Genomic DNA, 18912 nt, shown 5'->3' on the forward strand with positions numbered 1-18912 from the left:
AGCGCTGGTAGTTTAAAAAATGACGTGTAAAAATGCCCATTGCGGCCTATTTACTGAATAAATCATTTGAATTTGAATTTGAATTTTGAATTTAAAGCACTTTAAGCTCTTTCCCAGAAGTCATGGACAAAAAAAACTTGGTTATGACTTATGAGAACCAAATCATTTATAAATTCATCATTTCGGCCACAAACGTCCCACTGCGGACACAGGCCTCCTCTCACAATAAGAGGGATTGGGCCGTAGTTCCCACGCGGACTCAGAGCGGATTGTGAATTTCACCCACGCCATTGAAGCTCTTCGCAGGTGCAGGTTTCCTGACGATGTTTTCCTTCACACTTCCCAGCTATTTTAATTTATGTATTCTATAAAATATTACATCATATCATAATTTTCATAAATGATTGATTGATCAAGTTGCAAGAATTTATAATTAAGTCGACCCGCGAAGCAATTCAATGGTGTGTGTGAAATTACCAATTCGCACTAGGCCCCCGAGGAAACTACAGCCCTAGCCCTCTCAAACTGAGAGGAGGCCTGTGCTCAGTGAGACAATATACCGAAGCTGATGCTAGGGAAGTATCCATCAGTCAAGCATGAACTCTTTCCATCACACTCTCACTATTGACATGTTCTTTCCAGTTAATTGGTAAAGCCGCTAGTTACACGCGGTAATCCGAGCGGGCTCTGCTAAGAGAATCCAATCAAACTTGTTTGAACTTGTCTCGGTGACTCAGGGTTGCCACCGCAGAAATAAAAATAAATAGGAAGCACCACCCCTACATTGCCACACTCCTCTGTTGAATTTTGAAGTACACAAGCGATCAAAAATATTCGGATGAGCTGCCCCGCGAAAATCGAAGTTCGTGTCGTTCCGTCCCTCTGACACTTATACTATTTAATACGAGAGTGAGAGGGATGAGCGATTTACTGGTCAATGTTAACAAATGTTAAGTTGTTTTTTCTTAAGTTTTTTTTATATTATTGTACCGTTTTTGCCCAAATAAACATTAAACATTACCAAGAAGGAGAGAGGGTATCGTGAGAAAATCGCTCACCACTGCATTTTTTCTACTACATGGTTGTTTGTTGCTTGTTTACCGTTTAATTATACGTTAACGGAATTATTGAATTATACGTTTTCAGAAATCGGCAACATTCGGCGAATGTACCTGGCAACCCTGGAGTGCAGATCGCTTTGAACCCGCGGCGAGACAATGCGCGTGCTTCCATTTGTGAACGGCTCGTGTATACAAAAGCATTCGCTGATTTGTTGATTTGTCGGCGCATAATGCCTGCGCTATTGTCTGTGGCAAATAATTAAGTTTTAGGGTAGAATTGTGGATAGAGAAATAGAGATAGTGTGGGTATACATGATAGGCATTTTAAACGTATTCATCGTGAGCCCCTAGATTTACAGTCAGCAGTAAAAGTAGGTGAGCGTTTGTGGTGCCCAAAAATGATCTAAACACTCTCTTATTACCTCGACAGTAGAGTCAAGTGTACAGTGTAGATCATTAAGAGCACCGTACGGCTCATCCACTCCTCTTGCTGACTGTACCTAAGGGAAAGCGTTCATGGGGAGGACGCGGAGCCGCGGATCTTTACAAAAAAAGTACTTTTTATTTACCATCATCGTCATATCAGCCGTAGGACGTCCAGGTTGGACACAGGCGACCCCAATAGACCTCCAGTTGCTTTCAACGGAAGCTTCCTGCATCCACCATCCAAAAATCATTCTTGTTAATTTTTTTCACTTAAACTCACGCTCTCACTCTTTGGATTGCATGTCCGTCGCGCTGCGCGGCCCGCAGGGGCAGGTAACTGGCGACAGTGACGAGCTCGGCAGACCGCTGGCGTGCGGCTACGAGCTGCGCGCGCACGCGCCGCACGAGCTGGAGCTGGGCGTGCGCGGCGAGCTCACCAGGCTGCGCGTGCTGTGCGTGCTGCACTCTACCCGAATGCAGGTCGAAATTTTATGGTTTTTCGAATTTTGTGGCGGCGAAGGCGAAGGGGGTGGCGAACAGGGCAATCGCCCGGGGCCTCGCTCTTGCAGGGGCCTCGCGCAACAACCCAAGTAAATTTAAATAAAATAGATTTTTTAACTATATTTTCGCATCACATACTTTTCACGAAGGACAAGGGCCTGCCGCCCGGTGCCTCGCAATGGGTAAGGCCGCCGCTGCTTAGCATTCCCACAATATTCCGTCTGAGGAATCCCCAGGGCGGTGGCCACATCAGTTGACACAGGTAGAGCCAATTCGTCTAAGTATCCCGACTGTTCTGGTCCGCTGAGTCCTGGATCAAAATCTACTACAAATATACATGACCTTACTGCTAGCAATAACTAACATATTCCCCTGACTTTAATTTCTTTAGCGATCGACAACAAAGGAATGTTTCCATACATTGATCGATATTCATTGGGTATCGCGTCAAAAAGTGATTACACTTGGAATTTCAATGAAAAATCTTTACAATAGTATTCTTTCAAACTCTAAGATTCAAACTTATTATATATTTAATACAAAAAAGAAAAGTATGCTTATTCATAGAATAAAAACAAAATGAAGTACAAAAAACAAATATAATTTAAGCAAACTGATTACTGATTTGCAGTCCTTACCCGGAACGTGAAAGTTGTGTTTATATTTACAATAGTAAACCCAGAGGTATTCTTAATAAACTAGCATAGTGTTTCGCATGTAACCCGAGCCGAGCATTCTCACCTCAAGCCGGCGGGCACAGTATAATAATTTGTCGCGTCCTACGCAAATGAGCCCATTGCGTCGAACGTCGCCCCGAATTTGTGTGACACTCCGTACCGTTCCTTACCTTTGTGTACCGTCATTTTTTACACAAAATATATACGTTGTTTCATAAAAAAACTCGGGACGTCGGCGGATATTTGCATCTGCCGTAGCTCCTTTATTTGGTCACGTTTCACGCGTAATTTAAGCAGTGCGGCCTGCGGGCGGGGATATTATTTTGTTACAAACGATGAATTTTGTAAGTGTGGTGTTATATTTGAATTATTGTCAAGCTATGTGGTTTTGAGACCTTTTCCTTCAGTTAGTCTTTACTGCTGACAAAATTGGTGCTTAAAATCAAAATACAAACCAAACCGTTTTTGCTCCGTGGAAAAAATATAGGTTGATTCTCGATCCATTTACAATTTTGAGAAATCCCTTCTTAGAGCACCTATAATGATCCTCAAGGAATCATGCTATTAATATGCATACGGGGGCATTATGAAGTATTTTTAAAAGCTTTTATTTAACTTGTAATGTATAATGTTTAATGTATGTATGTATCTATGTATGTGCGGGTCAAATCTTGCAAGTTGAATTTGACCCATTTCCAGTCAAAATCAAAATCAAAATAATTCATTCAAATTTTACAAGGGCAAAGGTTGGGACCTCCCATAAAAACCTCGCATAAAAATGCTTGTGTCTGGAGAGCCCGCTCTTCCACAACAATACATGTGCATTACCAAATTACATGTGCATATTAATTAAATTATCGTTTAATTATCTAACATAAAACTACAACCATTAAAATACATTCATTAAATTGTGCGTGCGTGCGTGCGTGCGTGCGTGCGTGCGTGCGTGCGTGCGTGCGTGTGTGTGTGTGTGTGTGTGTGTGTGTGTGTGTGTGTGTGTGTGTGTGTGTGTGTGTGTGTGTGTGTGTGTGTGTGTGTCGTGTGCCCGATATAGGGTTGCGTAGCCATTACGAAAAAAATAAGTAATATTTTTCTAAGGATTTCGTATTTTATACGAAATCTTCCATAGTTTATGTATATTTTATACCTTAGGCTGCTATTTACTCTTAAACTACTAATAATTATCAAGCAAACTTAACCGTTATGATTTTCCTTGAAAGTTTGGTATACTTACTAACATCCTGATTTTTTTTTAATTTTTCCACCCACCGGGGGGACGCTCGATTTTAATGAAAATTTGCAATTTACAGTTGAATATTTCGCAAACAAATCACTAAATCGAAAAGTCGTCTTAGCAAACCCCTAATTGTTTTAAAAGACCTATCCAACGATACCCCACACTATAGGGTTGGATGAGAAAAAAAAACACCCCCACTTTACGTCTATGGGAGGTACCCTAAAAAAACTTTTTAATTTTTTTTATTGTACCACTTTGTCGGCATAGTTTTACATATATATCCGTGCAAAATTACAGCTTTCTAGCATTGATAGTCCCTGAGCAAAGCCGCGGACGGACAGACAGACAGACAGACATGGCGAAACCGAAGTTTTGGGTCAGGGTTCAGTTTTTGCCATTTTGGCTACGGAACCCTAAAAAGGGCCATACTCATGACATCATCGCTTCAAAGTTCAATATCTCAAAAACGGCTAAACCGATTTTGATAAACCGGCTAATTCTGAGCAAAGCTGCGGACGGACAGACAGACAGACAGACATGGCGAACTATAAGGGTTCCGTTTCTGCCATTTTGGCTCCGAAACCCTAAAAACGGAAACAAATCGATGAATTCTCTCTAGAATTTACAGCACATAACTTCAGTCAAACTTGCATTGTTGTACCACCCACATCGTATGATGTCAGATAGTTTTACCGTTGCAATAGATATTGCACTCACCACGTCGATAACTTTCGCTCGTGCGAACAGATTACTGTCCGATTTTCAGATTAAACTTTTGTCCGAATTCCGACATATTCCAGAAGAAGTTTAAACCGGATAGCGTCCATGGAAGTTTCCCAGCCTGGAGGGGGGGGGGTCACCACAAAATCGTGTTTGTTTAACGACATATTGGAATGAACTAAAATTAGATTCGTGTTTTTCTTGGCATGATGAAGATGAGGTTTGGGGGACAACATGTTTTCATTAAATATCGACGGTTCAATCTTCGTCAGTTATAATATCAGTGAGTATACTTATAAAAATAACCCTTGAGCAGAAAAGAGTTTAAACGATCCCTTCGGAAAAGTCATTGGCAAATGACAATACGGTATCTGACAATTTTCTATATGTTTTATAAATTAAAACTACACAATGCCTGTTATCGAATAGAAAAACAATTTTTAAGCTACCTTTAAAAATAACAAAGTTATAAAGGTTTGAAATTCAAGATTGGACAGAGAAAAACATACTGGCATGTGACGTCACACGCCAGTACCGCCATACTTGCTGCATGGAGAAAAGCGTTTGAGAAAGAGACAGGTATATAGATTTTTCAAAAAGTCACTATAAATCCAATTTTCAACCGATTTAAATTTTCTCTTCGGTAAACACTATCTGTATATCTATATTTTCATAATAATATTAAGATATGGCAAAACCAGGAGTTGTCAAATACCGTGGTCTCTACCCCCACTACACCGTATAACGCTACGACCGTAAAGGAACGGCGACGGTTGGAAACGAAACATGCTAGTGACAGAAATGCCAGTTAGGTTAGAATTGTGACCTTTACAAAATATAAATGCTGCCAAAAAATGGGTTAGGTTAGGTTGGAACTGCGACCCTCACGGAACCAAAATCCTGCCAGAAAAGTGGATTAGGGTAGGTTAGAACTGCGATCCTCACAGAACCGAAATACTTCCAGAAAAGTGAGTTAGGTTAGGTTAGAACTGCGACCCTCACAGAACCGAAATCCTGCCAGAAAAGTGGGTTAGGTTAGGTTAGAACTGCGACCCTCACAGAACCGAAATCCTGCCAAAAAAGTGGGTTAGGTTAGGTTAGAACTGCGACCCTCACAGAACCGAAATCCTGCCAAAAAAGTGGGTTAGGTTAGGTTAGAACTGCGATGATTATATGAAATAAGTTTATAAATAAAGAAATTGTCCCAAATAACATTATGTATAAATAAAATCTCAGTGTTGACATTATGAGTAAAAAAAATCGAAATATGTATCATTATGAACAATGTAGGTAGTAGTAAAAATAATTATATTAAAAATATATAACGAACAATTTTCGGAAAAATGATGATTATGATTAAAAAGCGGTATTATTATAAATAATCGAATAAAAAATTGTATATGAGCCAATATGGACCCACAGAAATGTTTCATGTAGCAAGTTGCCCGGTACCCGCAAGCTTCCCGCCCGCCTGGGAATTTAACGGGATAAAATGTGATTGGGTAACAGACATCCAAACATCTTCACAAACTTGGTGACGCGTCACGAGGGGACAAAATTATATTAATTCAAAATGAGGGTAATATTATTGTTACAAAATACCGTCCGTGAAAATAAATATGGAGTTTTTTTTATTTTATTGTAATAATATGAGTATCAAATGAAAGCTAAATTAGCCCATTCCAAATATACACACGTACACACTTTTAGGCTACCATTTTAACAAGAACATCAAAAAGTATGAAATAAAAAATTATAAAAATAAAAAACCTAAGTGCCTTAAAAACTTTAAATAAAATCTAAAAAGAATCAGCTAGTCTAGTATTAACCTAGAACACTGTTAAGTACATAACTTAAACTTCAGCAATCGGAACCCTACTAGGAATATATGAGCAGGTCACAATTTTTCAAAATTAAACATTAATTTTGAAATGGCATTCAACCTATTTGCGTTACATCCAACAACGGAACACAACGGCACACGTATTTAAGCTAGTATTTCATTTAATTTCAAGATTTCTACGAACTTAATAAACTACACAACACCCATTGAAGTCATTCACCCTTTCGATAAATTATTCAGTAGCAACCACAGATTCAATAACTTCAAGTGGATAGAGGTCATGAACCTCGAGAAAGAAATACAACGCCAGTGCAGCCACAGTATAAACCCAATAAGTGATCACAAACAAGGTTTTTATTTACAAGCTTTTCTTTAACTTGCCTGTTTATTTATTTGTTTGTTTGGGTCAAATTGACTTCCAGTGGTCCAATTGACTTGAAATTAGCCATAATACTTATGTAACTCTAGTGCCAATACAATAATCTGGTAGTGAAATCCTGGTAGACCGGCCAGGATCGTCTCCGCAGAACGGAACTCCTCAACGGTTAATGGCATCGACTTGAAAATTGGTACGGATATGTAGCTTATTACACTGCAAGCGCAGAAATGTGTACGCAGTCACTAAATAAATCACATTCACCTAAAAAAAACTGTTGACCTGCCAATGTTTTTAGTTAATTTATTACTACCACGCGATCGAAAGTGCCCACATTAACTTTTACTCCTCCTTTCGGATGTTAATTTGAATGTTAAAAAGCTAGTTGAACGATTGACAAAATAAAATAATTAATTTGTTTTGTAGATCGATTGCTACATTTGGCCTGTGGTTATGTACGGCAGCGAATCGTGGACCATAAAGGAAGTTACCAGACGGCGCTTAGAAGCGTTTGAGATGTGGTGCTATCGTCGCATGCTTCGTATAAGCTGGACCCAGAAAGTAAGCAACGAGAAGGTGCTACAGCGTGCTGGTATGATCCGGAAATTATTGCACACCGTCAAAAGCGCAAAATCGAATATCTGGGGCACGTGTTGCGCCATGACTGCAGCTAATATTGATGGGCAAAACACAGGGGAAGCGGCGCCCTGGCAGGCGGAAGAAATCATGGCTGCGAAATATTAGGGAGTGGACCGGGATCAGCAGTGACAGAGCAACTGTTCCGGATGGCTCAAGATAGGGAGAAATTTTCAGAGCTAACGGCCAACCTCCAGTAATGGAGTGGCACTTTCAGGAGAAGTAGATCGAAAAAATAATTGATGAGCTTGGCGTATTGGTTACTGTATTAGGTACACTGTGTCGCAGCAGGGTCGCAACTTGGGATGCATTACCCGATGCTTGTTTGTGCGGGACTCAATGCGCGACGATTTGTGCTGAAGCATGTATTGTGGCGAGTGGCGGCAAAATGTGTTTATTCGGTAGCTGCAGAAGCAATGGCTGCTTTCAGGGCAGAGAAATACACGTTTTAAGGAAATGATAGAAATTAAGTGTATAGGTACCGGGTGTGGCCTGTAACACGGGCAAATAATTAAAACATAGATCGTACTCGACAAACTGAACAACAATGTTCAGCGACTTTTTAAAAATAAGTGTTTTTTTTTATTACACTTTAAAGTTTATTCCAAGAAGCAATGTAAAGTAAAATGTTTGATATTTGTAGCGTGACAGGTGACGTCAGTTGGGTTCTAGGATGGCGTACATTGAATTTACGATTATGTTTGTTAGGAAAAAAAAACAAAAGTTAAGTTTTGATGTTAATTACCTAAGAGCCTCTATTTTTAATATTAAATATCCCCGATTCTGGGTCACACACTGTATGTCTCTACGAATAAATAATAAGTGAGGAATACGGTATTTGACTATTTTATATGTTTTATAAATTAAAACTACACAATGCCTGTTATCAAATAGAAAAACAATTTTTAAGCTACCTTTACAAATAACAAAGTTATAAAGGTTTGAAATTCAAGATTAGACAGAGAAAGACATACTGGCATGTGACGTCACACGCCAGTACCGCCATACTTGCTGCATAGAGAAAAGCGTTTGAGAAAGAGACAGGTATATAGATTTTTCAAAAAAGCACTATAAATCCAATTTTCAACCGATTTAAATGTTCTCTTCGCTAAACACTATCTGTATATCTATATTTTCATAATAATATTAAGATATGGCAAAATCAGGAGTTGTCAAATACCGTATTGCAACTGATTTAGAAAAATAGCCTTGCGTATCCTAGAAGGCGAGGCAAACCGGGTAAAAACCGTGTTCTGCGCATCATTTGTCGTGCATCTGACATTGCATCATGCGCGCAAACCAATCCCCTGCTTTGTTTCTGAAATTTAACCAATCAAAAAGCACGTCCATTTGCAACCTCGAAAATGATTCGTATTTGAATCATAAGTCGTTTTGGTTTCAAGTATGGCCACTTTTTGCGTGGAATTTGTTCTGAGTTACGCTTCCTGACATAATATTGGTTTATGTGAATGTGGTGGCTGGCAGGTCTGCAGGGCTACTACGAAACTTGAAACTTGAAGTTCGTATCGTACCGTCCCTCTCGCTCTCGTATTAAATAGTAGGTATAAGTGTCAGAGGGACCGCACGACACGAACTTCGAGTTTCGTAGTAGCCCTGCTGCATGAAAACACAACATAACACCTGAATTAATCCATACTTTCAATGCTGTTGGTAGCGAAACCGTATATTTTAATCATTCCTTTTTCTGTCAGGGATTAACAGGCACGCGTCTCGATTCCATAAATATTGGCGGAAGTATTCGCAGGCGGCCACGAGACTGCATCTAGCCGTTTAATTAATCTAATTCATCAAATTGAAAACGCGACAGCAAAATTCCATTACGCGATTAACGTGTGCGCTACGCGTCGGTGCGTCGCGCTGGAAATACACGCGGCGCGAGAAACGCGACGGGAGAAACGCAGCAGAAACGCGGCGGCAGGAACGTGACGCGCAAAAACGATAAAGGTCGCGGATGTTACTCTCACAAAATTAACGTACGCTCAATACAAGTTTAATGTATAAAAAAGGCATAACTATTCATATTTAAGGTCACTTAAAAGACTGCTGCGGCGCCTGCGGCCCAAACCGTCTCATTCCGCGAGGAGGCCTGTGCCCTACAGTGGGACTTATATAGGCCGTGTTGATGATGATGATGATGACTGCCAGAGCCCCTCCAAAGATGTAGCAGACGCACCCGCAGTCCTAATAACGCTGTAGGTGTCCATGGGTGGCAGTGATCGCTTACCATCAGGTGACCGCATGCTCGTTTGCCAGCTATTTGATAAAAAAAATGTAACGTTTTTGCCCACTTCCTTTATGAAATAATCGCCAAGTGTAAACGATACATTACCTACTGCTATTTTTATCATTCACGCTAATTACTATCTTCTCTGGACCCAACCGATGCGTTTTTAGGGTTCCGTACCTCGAAAGGAAAAAACCGAAACCCTTATAGGATCAATGAACTAAAAGAATTTCTTTGCTCACCCGCGACCTTACGATAGCTAAGCTTATGCAAAATATGCGTGTTCATGCAGTTCCTCCACCTCCACACTGTAAGAACACACACAAATCACACAAACCCATCTATCACCACCACCACACTACACTGACGCGTTTCGAACTCAACCAGAGCTCATCTTCAGTGTGACACAACCGTACACCATGCTACCAGTTGTTAGACTAACGAACCGTAACCACCGTTTTAATTTGTCACTGTAAATCCCCAAGTACCCACATATGTTTTATGAAACAAAACAAAACTACCCACAAATTTTAAATTAATTTTTTAACCGTCCTTCAAAACTACCTTGATTTTATTTATTTACTGTCAAGGCATGTTTTATTAACTACCATTGCTGAAATTAGATCCAAGCCGTAGCAAGGGAGATGAAACTAAATTTACCTGCTCATTAATAATAGACCCCATACTGTTGTATCTAATTCATGCATGTCTTCGAAGGTTGCGTTTTTCGTCCATTTGTCGGGGTCACACAATAGAGAGATATCTCTCCAGGCACTCTGAAGATGAGCTCTGGTTGAGTTCGAAACGCGTCAGTGCAGTGTGGTGGTGGTGATAGATGGGTTTGTGTGATTTGTGTGTGTTCTTACAGTGTGGAGGTGGAGGAATTGCATGAACACGCATATTTTGCATAAGCTTAGCTATCGTAAGGTCGCGGGTGAGCAAGAAATTCTTTTAGTTCATTGATATGGATCTCCGCAAAGTAACGCCTGATTCAATAAATTACTTATAGGATCACTTTGTTGTCCGTCCGTCCGTCCGTCTGTCAAGACTCTTTTTCTCAGGAACTCGTGGAAGTATCAAGCTGAAATTGATATCGAATACTCATATCTGCGGTCCCTTGAAGCCTTGAAAAAATTAAACTTTTAAGTCTACGCAATCAAAAGTTACAGTCATTAAACAACGTGATTCCATACAAATTGCCGTGCACTGAAAACCTATAGGGTACTTCCAGTTGTCCTAGAAACTTGAAATTTGGTGTGAAGGTAGCTATGATGACACAACCAAATAGAAGTCTAAAAATCTTGATTTTTTTATGTGTCTGTAAATATCAATTGCCAATATAATCTGACCCCACACTGGGTACGTTTTGCTTAGGAGCAGGGCTCTGCTTACACTGGATGTATTAAATCACTCGGAAAAAGCGGGAAATATCTTCAACACATGATTCCCGTTTACATACCTATAAATGTGTAAGGAACCCTCGGTGCGCGAGTCCGACTCGTACTTGCCCGGTTTTTTTTTTATTCAGTTCAGTATTTTGACGTCAAAATTTCGTCGCATTCTGTTGCACATTCATCTAGGTGCGAAGTTTTAATTAAAAATTGTGCAAACTGGCAAACTAACACTTATTTTAACAGACTTCCAAAAATGAAAAAAAAAAGAATAACTGCCAGTAAATTTTAAATTTAGGGACAGTAAAATAGACAGCAAATAAATAAATTTAAATGTACATGAACTAGTGATTTCGGAAGTTTTGCAGATAGATATTATATTACTCCGTGCAAGGCTCCGTGAAGCCGTGGTGGCCTAGTGGTTTGACCTATCGCCTCTCAAGCAGAGGGTCGTGGGTTCGAACCCCGGCTCGCAACTCTGAGTTTTTCGAAATTCATGTGCGGAATTACATTTGAAATTTACCACGGGCTTTGCGGTGAAGGAAAACATCGTGAGGAAACCTGCACAAACCTGCGAAGCGATTTAATGGTGCGTGCGAAGTTCCCAATCCGCACTGGGCCCGCGTGGGAACTATGGCCCAAGCCCTCTTGTTCTGAGAGGAGGCCTGTGCCCAGCAGTGGGACGTATATAGGCTGGGATGGATTATATTACTCAGAGGATCACGGAAGAATAAAAACAAGTGGAAGTGCTATGTAGGTGCAGCGGTGCGTGCCACAAGTAAGCGGAGGTACGTTTACTCGATGCCAGTCGTGTTCAACATTGCGTAGAGTATGATCACGTTTAGTAGTGTCGCGACATTCCTTGTTTTACAGTAATTATGCCGTATTGCTCAATTCTGGAATGTAAAAATGACAGCAGGAAAAAACCTACTAATGGAGGATTACCTACGTCATCGAGTAAGCGTACCGCTCCGCTTACTTGTGGCACGCACCGCTGCACCTACATAGCACTTCCACATGTTTTTATTCTTCCGTGCAGAGGATAGTTATAGGATAGTTACATTTTCTTACACTGTGGTTATGGCTAATTAATATAGCGTTTCATAACAAAAAACCAAAAAAAATCGACTTCAAGACAAAATACCAACGAAGGCATAAGACATCTAGTTAAGGATACCTTATTTGGAGTTAGCATCATAATAATATGGGAGTGAGTGTTGAAACATAGAGATAGAGGTAGGTTGGATTGGAAGCTTTTGAATAGTAATATGGTGCTGGAGGAGAATAGAGAGGACTAAGATATTGGAATAAAAAGATGAAGGTGATAGAGTAAATAGGTACCTACCTAATTCGGCACGGCAAAATTACTTGACAAATATTTTGGAGAGAAAAAATGGAGGGGAGGAAAACGAAGACAGACATTAAATTATATTAACCAAATCATAGAAAAATCTTTGAATTATTACAGGAAATTAAAAGACTGGTAGAAGAGCTCCTAGGATTCCTGAAGTTCCTATATCAATTTTTCCGAACAACTTGTATAAAAAATGTATAGCTTTTAAAATGTGATTATGAATAATGACTACTGTTCTTGTGATGAAAACGGTCCAATCAAAGAGGGTGTAGTCTAATTAACGGCACCAAATCAGAATTTCAGCGTCGCCACTGGAAATCTCATCATTTACAGTATTCCAAAATTCAAAACAAGCTCAGCAACTAACAACAGACTGTAAATTTGCATCCTCCCGTTAAATTAATAAGAAACAGCTAATATGCTACAGAACGCGCGCCCGGGCTTTGCCATAATTACGGGTAAGCCTCGCTTAAACGAGATTTGATACAATAATGCCACCCGAGACTGCTCGCTCTTTGACGATACCTGGGACGGGAATAGGCAAAAGTACTCTCATAAGTTGAGAACCGGTCTTAAGATTGTTGTAGATTACTGGAACCATATTTTCGGATTTCGTCTTGGAATTATAAATGAGATTAAGCGTCTGTTTCACCACTCTCTGTTAAGTTCCTATTGAGATATCTATAGTGCCAGCCATGTCTGTTTATTTTGTTCTATTTAACAGAGACGGCATCACAGATATCTGTCACTTAAAATAACGGCAAGTTAACAGAGATGACTTGGACTTGGACGCTTATCAAGTAGAGTGGCAGGAGCATGCTCTCGACAGGAACGGATGGCGGATAAAAGGGGAGACCTTTTCCTAGCAGAGGGACACTTTCAAGGGCTACAAAAATTGAGAATGGTGAAAGAGGCCCTAAACTATCGAGATATCCCTCTGTCTTGTCTTCCTTCTTTTTATCCGACAGCCCAAAGGAGGTTTATTTAGTTATAACTTCAGAGCTGATGGTTGAAAAGGTAAAAACTATTTCATCTTACCATATAATTATTATAAATATTTACAAGAGATTTTGTGAATGTGTGTGTTCGTTACTCCTTCACATTAAACGGCTGAACGGCTTTTGTATGTAGACAGTTGGATGTTTGGAATAGCACATACGTTGTTTTCATCCCGATATTTCTAAAGGATCTACGAGTATGTATGTAAAATCCTAGAATATTAAACGCTAAGGGGCTGTTTCACCATTCATTGATTAATTTTAACTGACGGATAAATGTGATGCCATCTCTGTTTGTTTTGTTCGAATAGACAGAGACGGCATCACATTTATCCGTCAGTTAAAATTAATCAATGAGTTGTGAAACAGCCCTTAAGTCTAGAGACTAACTATGAAAACCTTGACGTAATTGTAGAAATTCCCGTCGGAATTTAGTAAAATATTGACATTTCAATTCGATTGCTAGATCTAAATTGTTTACGCGAAACTGAGGCTAAAGGCTAGTAGGAAATATAAAGTCAAGTGAGGTAAGACAAGCCATTTAGTTATTCGTGGGATTAAGAGAACGTAAATATTTGATGCTTATCGAAGGCGCTACATCAATAGCCATCTAGCGCATGGATTTCGCCGTTCTGTCCACTTTCCAGGGTTTAGTTTTTCAGAATCCGTCGATAATTTACAAGCGCCGGACGGATCCAGCGCCCAAAGGCGGAATGTGATGCGCATACCCGGCCGGCGGCCTTCCCGTTCTACTGTAACATAGGGAGTTCACGTACTTCTTATCTCGAACGCGAATAAATTAATGTCGGCCCAAAACATTTCACGAAACGTTGCACTTCTGCGAGGATCATTTTTAATCTAAATTCCGTTCGTGCCCTCCCTTTGTGCCGTGGCAAGAAATTGCTCAACGTACATTATATTGGATCGGATAAATTCATTCTGAGCGGATAACCGAAGCTTTAAAGAAAGGTCTTAGGCGTTTGGCGCAGGGCCCTGACTCCTTACACTCCACTGGCGAGCAATATGGCTATATGAGGCTATACCTCATAATAACGGGTGAAATGGGTAGGTAAATGTGAGCACACCTTTACCAAAAAACTCGTGGTTTATACAATACTCGCTGTTGCCCACGAATCTGCCTGCGTAGAATTCGTTTATACCTCGGTGAGTTCCTTGCCGGATTCTTCTCAACAGAGGTTTTTACGAACCGGTGGTAGTTTTTTTTGACATTCATACTTATGAAACACTTGCACTTGCAAGCACTTGCTTGTTATAGCCTAAATTGAATAAAGATATTTTGACTTTGACTTTATCGATATCCCGTAGTAACTTTGCAACTATCCTATGTCTGTCCCGGGACTCAAACTATCTGTATACCGGATTTCATCTTACTCGGTTTAGCGGTTTAGATTAGACATGATAAAGTAACAAATAAACATAATCAAAAAATTTTTTTATCATCTCTCTCTCTCTCTCTCTCTCGCTCTCTCTCTGTGTGTATATGTGTAAATATATCTCTCTATTTCTTACTCTCTTTTCATTGGCCACTTCATTATTGTTCTTTTCCCTGAATCTTCTTAAACTGTTGTGGCTCATCTCTCTAAAAGGAGTAAAATAATGAAACAGCATCATTATCCACAGTGCATCGTGTTAGTCTAACGACGTTATGTTATTGTTGCCCCCACTCGTTCCATTTACAACTTCCAGCTGTCGGTGCAAAGGGAACAGACACAGAAGATACATTAATTAGTTTATTACTCGCTCGCAACTTTTTTACCCGACGCAAAAAGAGGGGGTGTTATGATACCAATATCTGTTTGTTTGTCTGTATGTGGCATCATAGCTCTCAAACAGATGTACCGATTACGATGTGATTTTTTATGTAAAAGGGAGTTTCCTTACAGTGGTTTTTAGCTATGTTTCATTAAATTTTAAATTACAGTCGAGGGTCAACTTTTCTAAATTGGTTAGGTTATTGCTTACATACATGCTACATATGTTTGTGTTTATATTTGATCGACTGAGTGCGCAGCGTGAGCGAAGCGTCTCCGTTTCAGCGTAAGAAAATTGCTTTCGTTTGGGCTGTCCGGATATCCGTGTACAGATCTTCCTCAAATGATTCTCGTAAAGTTTTGTGAGCAGGTTCGATAATGCGCATTTTTTGTCGATTCTGTTTTCTTAATTTTTCAAAATGGCAGAGCCATGGTTGTTGCAAGCTTGGAAGACAGACTCGCGAGGCTACAGTCCTAGTATTATATTACACTGCGCAGCTTAATTGACGAATCAAACTTGTCCCCTTACGGCCTCGCAATGGAACGTATAAAGCCCGACTTAGACCACTACCATGAATGAGTTTACAGTGACCGTACTCGATAGCGACGGCGTAAATTATTTGTAGAGGCGCTGTACAATTCTCCATACAAATAATTTACGCCGTCGCTATCGAGTACGGTCACTGTAAACTTATGGTAGTGGTACTGCAAGAAAAATCGTTACACTGCGAAGCCGTCAAACCTACGAGTTTGTGGTGGTCGAGCGCCGCAATGTAATATAACTTGCATTTTTTGCAGATCTAAACTGTGCTTCCAATCTTGAAAGGACTAGAAATGGAATACAAAGTTATCTACTGTACTACTGTTCGTTATGACAGACAAACGGACACGTCTAGCCTTGTTAGGAATATCCGAAGTGGCTCACAGCAGGTGGTGCTCGTATATTCGCGTCGTGAAACGGGACACAATGTTTTCAATGTACTTTAGGATAATTTAATAATAGGCTAGATTCCTACAAAATCTACTTAATTATGTAGGTAATTTATTGAATCAGGCGTTACTTTGCGGAGGTCTATATCAATGAACTAAAAGTATTTCTTTGCTTTTTTTCTTGAATTTCACTGCTTGTATATCTTGCATAAACTTAGCTATCATAAGGTCGCCGGTGAGCAAAGAAATTCTTTTAGTTCATCTAATTAGGTAGTCCGTTGATTACATTATTAGAAAACTAGCTTTTGCCCGCGGCTTCGCCCGCGTGTAATTCGGTTATCGCACGCCGCGCTGTTCCTTCGGGGACTGTGCATTTTTCCGGGACAAAAAGTAGCCTATGTCACTCTCTGGCGCATAAACTATCTCTATGCCAAAAATCACGTCGATCCGTTACTTTTTTTCGACGTAACAGACGGACAAACATACAAACCACAAACTCACACACTCGCATTTATAATATTAGTATATGGATTTGTCAGTTGTCAGTTGTTTGGTGACGGATATGTACTCTGTGGTGACGGGTTATGTGGTGCATTGTTGAGGTACCGCACCAAGTCGTAACTGAACGTAATTCCGTTATTAAAACCTACCGTTGATTATTATTTGAATTATTTCCTTAAGTCATTAATGAACCGACACCGCGCCGCGGGCAAGAGCATGGCGGAAGGGAATCCATCAAAAGTTCAGTTGCGCTTAATTCAATGCAGATTAAGCTCGCCTCGCTTTGTGGAGTCCGCTGGTTTAAAAGCTTAAACTAAAACCGCAGCGTCTGGACTGGGAGACGAAATGATTATAATGAAGAATTCCTGATAAAAACCGAAGTCACAGTACTTATGTCATAATAATCTGCCAGCTTACAAATGTGTGGTAAACCGGCCAAGAGCGTGTCGGACGTGCCCGAAATAGGGTTCTGTAGCCATTACGAAAAAATAAGTAATATTTTTCTAAGGATTTCGTATTTTGTACGGAATATTCCAAGTTTAGGTATATTTTATACCTTAGGCCGCTATACTATACGCCATATACTGTTATAGTTTTCCTTGTAAGTTTGATATACTATCTACCAACCTGAATTTCTTAAAAATTTTCCACTCACCGGTTTAGATTTTAGATTCGCTCGATTTTAATGAAAATTTGCACTTTAAAGTTGAATATTTTGCAAACATATCACTGAATCGAAAAATCGTTTTAGCGACCCCCTAATAGTTTTTAAAGACCTATCCAACGATACCCCACACTACAAGGTTGGATGAGAATTTACCCCCACTTTACGTCTATGGGAAATACTGTAAAAAAAAAAAAAAAAAATTATTGTGCTATTTTGTCGCCATAGTTAACATATATTCATGCAAAATTACGGCTTCCCAGCATTGATAGTCTCTGAGCAAAGCCGCGTACGGACAGAGAGACAGACTTGGCGAAACTATAAGGGTTCCGTTTTTGCCATTTTGGCTACGGAACCCTAAAAATAAAGACAGCGTAGGGCATACGTTTCAAACAGCCCTGACAATCGACAGATTTGAAATAAAATAAATAATTTTAAAATTGAAATAATATCTTTAAGTCTATTACTAAAAATTATAAATATACAGCTATTGTTGAAGCAAAAAAACGTCGAATTGCAAAAAAAAATCTGTATCAACGATATCTAAAGGAAGAGCGTTGAGGTAAGTAACCATGGTTGAACTGAAATCTGTGCCATGTCAAGTGCTATGGTGCCATAAATAAATAAAAAACAATCCTTGGGTCGTAATATCAGAAGAATAATAAACGGGTCTTATTTAGAGCCACAGACACAGATTACTAATCTGTGTGCTGTGCTGTTATTGAGCAAGTGTTGTCATCAGGGAGGGCTGGAATCGTTGGAAGAATATAATATTGACCATTTAAAAATTTGAGAAAACAAAATGACAAACAATAATTCGGACAAACATTACATTATGGCTTGCGAAAATAATTCGAACTTTGGCGCGCCGTCATCAAAAAAGGTAATGACAAAGGTAACTATTATACTTACATTCCTTACCAAATCAAATATACCTACCGTAGAGAAGTTCTATGCACATATTTTCGTTTTATAACGCTCAAACTAAAACGCTGTTCGCAGCTAATTTGAAACTAAGTTCAATAGTCCATGAGCCACGAGTTTGTCCTGGAAAAACACTACGGCACGGCTCAATGCTCGGGATAATTGCCTGCTAATCTTTCAATTAATGGGAAAAACATGTGCAAGTATTATGGTACTGCGAGCGAGCATTTTCTAGCAAGACACAGGGCACATTTTCCGATGTATGACGGATATTTGGAATGCTAGAACATTCTGCGCGGTATACTTTGATTTTTTTACGGCTATTAAATAAAGTACTTTGAGGTAATGAGGGCTATCGCGAATGAATTCGCCACTAGAGGCGCTAGTGTAGCGTGAGGTCTCCAAAATGTCAAATCTCATAGTTATTGAGAGAGCTACGCGGGTTTATTCATAATTAGAATAATTTTGTGAATATTTTACAATAACTGAAATTTAACTATGGCAAATATGCGTTCCGGGCAATGAATGTCTGTGTTTTGAGACAGTTTTGTCTTTCGGAAACCTTTGACCTCCCTTTTTTCCGAACAAAACGGAGATGCAAACACTGTGGCATGCTCGATATTTTTATGGTACGATTAAAGTGTATTAAATATGAT

General features: G+C 39.7%; 1 protein-coding gene across 1 annotated transcript in view; it reads left to right on the plus strand.

Annotated features, from left to right (window-relative positions):
- The first annotated feature begins 1787 nt into the window (after positions 1–1787).
- LOC141445564 (periodic tryptophan protein 2 homolog) overlaps positions 1788–18912 on the plus strand; it is a 19155-nt gene continuing 2030 nt past the window's right edge. The window contains exon 1 of the mRNA XM_074111400.1: positions 1788–1967. Within this exon, the coding sequence (XP_073967501.1) occupies positions 1788–1967 (180 nt within the window). The remainder of the gene's footprint in view (positions 1968–18912) is intronic.

This window comes from Choristoneura fumiferana, chromosome 2 (genome assembly GCF_025370935.1).
Source record: "Choristoneura fumiferana chromosome 2, NRCan_CFum_1, whole genome shotgun sequence".
NCBI lineage: Eukaryota > Metazoa > Arthropoda > Insecta > Lepidoptera > Tortricidae > Choristoneura > Choristoneura fumiferana.